Source organism: Cinclus cinclus, chromosome 5 (genome assembly GCF_963662255.1).
Source record: "Cinclus cinclus chromosome 5, bCinCin1.1, whole genome shotgun sequence".
Classification (NCBI taxonomy): domain Eukaryota; kingdom Metazoa; phylum Chordata; class Aves; order Passeriformes; family Cinclidae; genus Cinclus; species Cinclus cinclus.
Window position 1 is genome coordinate 52484956 of NC_085050.1, and position 5360 is coordinate 52490315.

General features: G+C 53.6%; 2 protein-coding genes across 4 annotated transcripts in view; both read left to right on the forward strand.

Annotated features, from left to right (window-relative positions):
• Window positions 1–364: 364 nt before the first annotated feature.
• LOC134044558 (histone H2A.Z) lies at window positions 365–2550 on the forward strand. The gene is made up of 5 exons (XM_062493821.1): window positions 365–537; window positions 861–938; window positions 1300–1413; window positions 1857–1986; window positions 2135–2550. Exons 1-5 carry the CDS (start codon window positions 535–537, stop codon window positions 2194–2196), a joined length of 387 nt encoding a protein of 128 aa, XP_062349805.1. The 5' UTR covers window positions 365–534; the 3' UTR covers window positions 2197–2550.
• Window positions 2551–3690: 1140 nt separating this feature from the next.
• DNAJB14 (DnaJ heat shock protein family (Hsp40) member B14) overlaps window positions 3691–5360 on the forward strand; it is a 24082-nt gene continuing 22412 nt past the window's right edge. For all 3 annotated transcript variants that reach the window (XM_062492990.1, XM_062492991.1, XM_062492992.1), the window contains exon 1: window positions 3691–3951. In XM_062492990.1, coding sequence (XP_062348974.1) covers window positions 3819–3951 — 133 coding nt within the window. In that variant the 5' untranslated portion in view covers window positions 3691–3818. The remainder of the gene's footprint in view (window positions 3952–5360) is intronic.

The following is a 5360-nucleotide window of genomic DNA, read 5'->3' on the forward strand; positions in this document are numbered from 1 at the left end:
AGTGCAGCGGCTCTGGAGTGATCTGAATACGCAGGCGAGGCTCGATGCCGGAGCGGGACCTGGAGATTCAGAATCTCGGGAAAAGAGTGGAGTGACTCTAAGCAGGACCTTTCCCGCCGGTGACCCCACGGAGCCCCATCCGCAGCACAGGGCGCCTCCGCCTTGGGGCGAATGAAGCCCCAAACCGCGGGGCACATGACCGACAGAACCCCCTCCTTCACCCCCACCTGTCTCTTTAAAGGGGGGCGGAGTCTCTCCCGCTCCCCGTGTCGCGCGGCCGGCCCCGCCCCGCCTCGCCATTGGTTGTCGCTGGGGCAGAGCGGCCGCCCCGCCCGCGGCCATTGGCTGGCGGCGAGGTCGGGGTTCCCGGATGCGGCCGAGCGGTGCGAATATAAAGGGCCGGAGGAAGGCGGGAGCGGGTGCAGTTTGAATCGCCGCGGGTCGGGTTACATCCGTGCTGTCGCTCGGGCTCGGTGCGTGCGGGACACTCTCTGTTTCAGCCTTCCCCTGCGCGACACTGCGCTCCGGTTCGCTATGGTGAGGAACCGCGGGGGCTGGTCCGGGGGCGGGTGGCGGTGGCTGGGACCAGGGCGGTTCCGTGTGGCTGATGGTGGGGGGGGGGAAGGCGCGCGGTCTCAGTGGGGGGAGGGCGGAGGCGATTGGGGGGGTGGGGGAGGGTGGTCGCACGCACAGTGGTGGTCCGGGGACGGGGAGAGATGACCGCGCATGCGCGTGGGGAGCGGCCTGTGCCGCGCGGTGCGGCGGGCGGCGCGCACGCGCGCGCCGTTCTGCGTGGGTGGGCGGGGCGCAGCGCATGCGTGCTGACACGTCAGCGCCTGATCTTCTCTTGGCATTGCCAGGCTGGTGGGAAAGCTGGGAAGGACTCTGGGAAGACCAAGACCAAAGCCGTGTCCCGTTCCCAACGGGCTGGATTGCAGGTGAGCAGGGGCTGAGATGTGGGTGAGTGAAAATCAGGCTGGCCTTCCATCTGTTGGTTTTTTTGTATGGTGTGAAGCCTTCGTATACTGTTGTCTAGAATGGTGTAAGGATTGTAAACCGACCGGTTTTAGACCTTTGTATATCTGTGCCGGGAAGAAAGTAGTTCCACTTGTGGCCATTGCTACTGCTTGTGCTGAGAATTGTGAAAGTTCATGTGAATTTGGCATGCAGTGCCTTAACTGTTCTCAAGTTTTGAAATGCAGCCCTTGCTTCTGCCACTGGCATTCTGCTGTCCAGGATGCAGTTTTGTGCCGAGGCTTTCTGTTATCACAGCCTGTTCATACTTTTGTTGTTTTCCAGTTCCCTGTTGGTCGCATCCATAGGCATCTGAAGTCTAGGACAACTAGCCATGGGCGTGTAGGAGCCACAGCTGCTGTGTATAGTGCTGCAATCCTGGAGTACCTGACAGCTGAGGTAAAATGCCTGCAAGTGGTGCAAGTTGGTCAACCCTCAAAAGTCATAATGGCCAGCACCGACTGTATTTGACAGTTTCAACTGGGTCGTGAGCTCTTTGTGTGCTTTGCGACACTTTTAAGTGATCACATCAGCAAAAGACCATGACATACAACTCTACTTCATTTCATGCAAATCCTGCAGTGGCTTATAGGAAAAATGCAGCGTGTGAAATAACTTTTAAAATGGGCCATTACAGCATGTAATATCTGCTGTAGAACACGTGCTCTGTCATTGGGAAAACTAAATGCAGAGGTTCAAAGGAGAAATGCCTTAATAAGAGACATTGTTTGCTGTCTTTGCATCCCTACCAGTGATAATGTTTTTGGAACAGAGAATGGAAGATAATACTCTGCTGTTGGTCTCACTTGATTGTGTAACTGTTAAAAATGGTCTTGTCTCAGGTTCTTGAGCTGGCAGGAAATGCGTCCAAAGACTTGAAGGTGAAACGTATCACTCCCCGTCACCTGCAGCTTGCCATTAGAGGGGATGAAGAGCTGGATTCTCTGATCAAGGCAACAATTGCTGGTGGTGGTATGTCAATTGCTTCCTGCTTATCGGTACTTGGGTGGCATGAACTGTCACAGACTTGTTCTTCAGTGTTGTCATTTTATTTGAAGTATGAAGTCTAGGAAAATTGTTCAAGAGGAATAGCATGATCTTAACTGTTGTTCTTTCTTAGGTGTAATACCCCATATCCACAAGTCCCTCATTGGCAAGAAAGGACAACAGAAGACTGTCTAAAGGAGACCAGGATTCCTTGTTATCTCAGGACTCGAAGTACTTAATTTGTCCAGTGTTGGTGATCCAGTGGACTGTATCTGTGAAACACAACTTTGCCTTTTTTTTTTTTTTTTTTTTTTTTTTTTAACTTTGAGAAGCTAAAGCTCCCTTGAGCTTTTTAACAAACCAAATTTCTGCATTGAAGTCTTAACCATATTTAAGTGTTACCATGGCTTCAAAGAAGCTATTGTGTTCATAGTGGGTTGTAATTCAGCTGACTTTCTGGACTGGTTTAAGTAAAGGAAATGTTTGGTTTTGTACAGACTTTTCATCTACTAGAGTGGAAATACTCAATAAATGTTATGTCAAGACTGATTTTTCTCTTTTTCCATTAACTGGACAATGTACTCTCCACTGTGTGGCTCTTGGAAGCTGTTCCAAGAGCATGTAACTGACAACCCTTCTCATTGGGCTTGGGGCATCTTGGAATACAGCCTGAGAATGCTGCAGTTTGTAAATATCGTGAAGTGAAAGAACACAGGGCTTTGTCCTGTAGAGTTACATTCTTCCTAACTGAACCCGCTATGTCCTGTGAAGTGTTTTTTAGTAGGGCAGATAAAAGGTACTGTTATATTTAAGTACAGTTCTACTCCATGTCAGCCTTCATCAGAGAGAGAGGGTCTGCCAGGGAGGGGCAGAAAAGGAACTGAAGGGATATTGAAATTCCTTGGCTTCATATTAATTTGTGTTAGGGCCTGGCCCTTGTTACTGTTTTAGCTTGTAAAAGCTTTGGCCAGACATCCATGGAAGCAGGGACTATACTGCAGTTGCCTTTAAACTTGTGCTGAGGTAAGGGAAAACCTCCTTTTGTTAAGGTGGAAGGGAATGGCTGGGGGGATAGCAAGCTCCCTGCCTTCCAGAACTGCACTCAGCAGTGAAATAGTGCAAATAGAGATGCTTTTGGTGAGAACAGACTCTTGTGTTTCCCTAAGCTCTTGCAGGCAATCATCTGCTGCAGCACTGTAGCTGTAAGGCAGTGACCTAGATCGGAGACGCGGGTGAGAGCTGTACTAACCGCACTCCTCTGGCGCTGCGGTGCTGCCCGAGCCCCTCCTTCCCGGCAACGCAGTCCTGGCCGTGCTCTAATTGATGGCACTAATTACACTGGGCCGTTAGGCCGCTAATGCGTACCTTAAGGCATAGCCAGGCACAGGAAGCAGTGGCACCGCGCCGGTTCCTCGCCCTTCGCGGGGCTGCGGTGCTGCGGCAGCCCCCACGGTACTTTTCCATGGCAGCGGCCTCCCTTACGGGGCCTGGCGTGCGGCTGCGCTCCCGGCTGGGACGATCCCGGCGCTCCCGGCCCTTCCAGGCGCTCCAGGCCGGGCAGCGGCGGAGCCTCTGGCGGGCGGGGCGGCGCATGCGCGGTGGGGCCCGGAAGGGGCGGCCGGGCCGGCGCCGGTGCGAGCGCCGCGCTGGGGCTGCGGCAGCGCCGGGGCAGCGGCGGCATGAGCCCTGCGGAGTGAGCGCAGCCCCGCCTGACGCCCCGCGCCGCTCTCGGCGCCTCCGCCCCGCCCGCCTCCGCTCTGGCTTCGGGCCCCTTCTCTCTGCGCTGCGGCGGGCGGAGGCGGCGGAAGGAGAAGCCCATGGAGGGGAACCGGGACGAGGCCGAGAAGTGCATCGGGATCGCGCGGGAGGCGCTGGAGGCCGGGAACCGCGACCGCGCCCTCCGTTTCCTGGGCAAGGCGCAGAAGCTCTACCCGACGGAGACGGCCCGAGGTGAAGCCCGGCCCCCTCCCCGCTCCCGCTGTCCGCGACCCGGCTCCGTCGGGACGAGCCCGGACCTACGGCGGGCCCCGCAGGAGGGCGGGCGCAGGGGGAATCTCCCCCGGGGGCCCTGTAGGCTGAGGCGAGCGGGACCCTGCCCCAGAGCCAGCACGGGGGCTGTGGAGGGGCGGGCGGCTCGGCTGGGAAAGGAGGCCGGAGCGTGTGCCCGGGAGCAGCGCTCCGGGCAGGTGCCTTCCCCCCGCCAGGGCATGACTGGCGTCAGGCGCTGCGGAGAAGTGGGTTTGACTCCCCCGGTGCCAGCGGGGATCTCCCAGGGCCGACTCAGCTCCTCGCCTGCATTCCCCCTCCTCCCTACAGCCGTCACTAAAAGCGCAGCCACACAGACCAGGCTTAGCCCCGATTAACATCAGGACATCTCAGGCCCCAGGCCGAGGCAGACTGGGTTGGCTTTTTGCTGTCATTGTGAATCACCCCTCTCTAACAGCTTGCGATGAGTGCTGCAGCTCCAGAGTGGACCGTGTCTTCGTTTTCTAATATACTTGTGGTTTGGGTTTTCTTGGGTTTGGTTCCCTTCTGGTTACAGCAGCCACATAGGAATTGCACACGGGTTTGCCTTTTCTAGAGAAAATGGAATATATGGCTTCCCCCAAGACTTAATTAGCTCTTCTGACTATTCCATACTAAAAACTTGAAAAATATTTAGCAACCTTTTAGCAAAAAGGTGTTTAGAAATAATTGTGTGAAAGAAACAGTAGTAATGTTTCAGTGTGTGTAGAACTGTCACCTGTCTTGTAGCCTTTCTGTGACACAGTTCCAGAAGTCAGCTCAAAACACCTTTGGATGCAGCAGGGACTTGTTGCGTTCCTGTGGTTCTCACTTTCATGGTCTGTGGTGTGGAAGGAGTATGAGCAACTTCAGTGCCCTCCCTGTACCACTTAAAGGTCTCAGCATTTGCCATTTTGAGGCAAAATCTTGACAGGAAGTAACTGTGTGGAGATACAGTGAACATTTTTGGGCCTCTTATCTCCTGACTTATTATATGCCGACAATAAATGAAGATCTAACTGGCACTTTTCTTTTTTAATTAGTGTTTAATTTTTCAAGTGTTTGTTTTTTTTTTTTCTCCTGCAAATCAGCATGGATGTTGCCATATTCCCCTGAATTTCTGTGGCTTGAGAACATGACATGCATGAAAATACTTCGAACTCTTGGAATCTGTGTTGGTCAGGAGGCAGGAGGGTAGAGGATTTCAATTCAGCTTCATCTGAGGAGACCGAATAGTTTTGTCTGCTTCACACAGCTTATTATTTTATATCTTAAAGATAAGAGAGTAGCTTTCAGGAAAAAAATCTTCATCTGGCTTGTTTTGAGCATTTTTTATAATTTTCTTTTTAAGTAGG

What these genes read in the sequence shown, in the direction of transcription:
- LOC134044558 (XM_062493821.1), top strand. An exon ending in CCCAACGGGCTGGATTGCAG is followed by an intron (nt 939 to 1,299) that starts GTGAGCAGGGGC and finishes GTTGTTTTCCAG; the next exon opens with TTCCCTGTTGGTCGCATCCA. An exon ending in GGCAACAATTGCTGGTGGTG is followed by an intron (nt 1,987 to 2,134) that starts GTATGTCAATTG and finishes GTTCTTTCTTAG; the next exon opens with GTGTAATACCCCATATCCAC.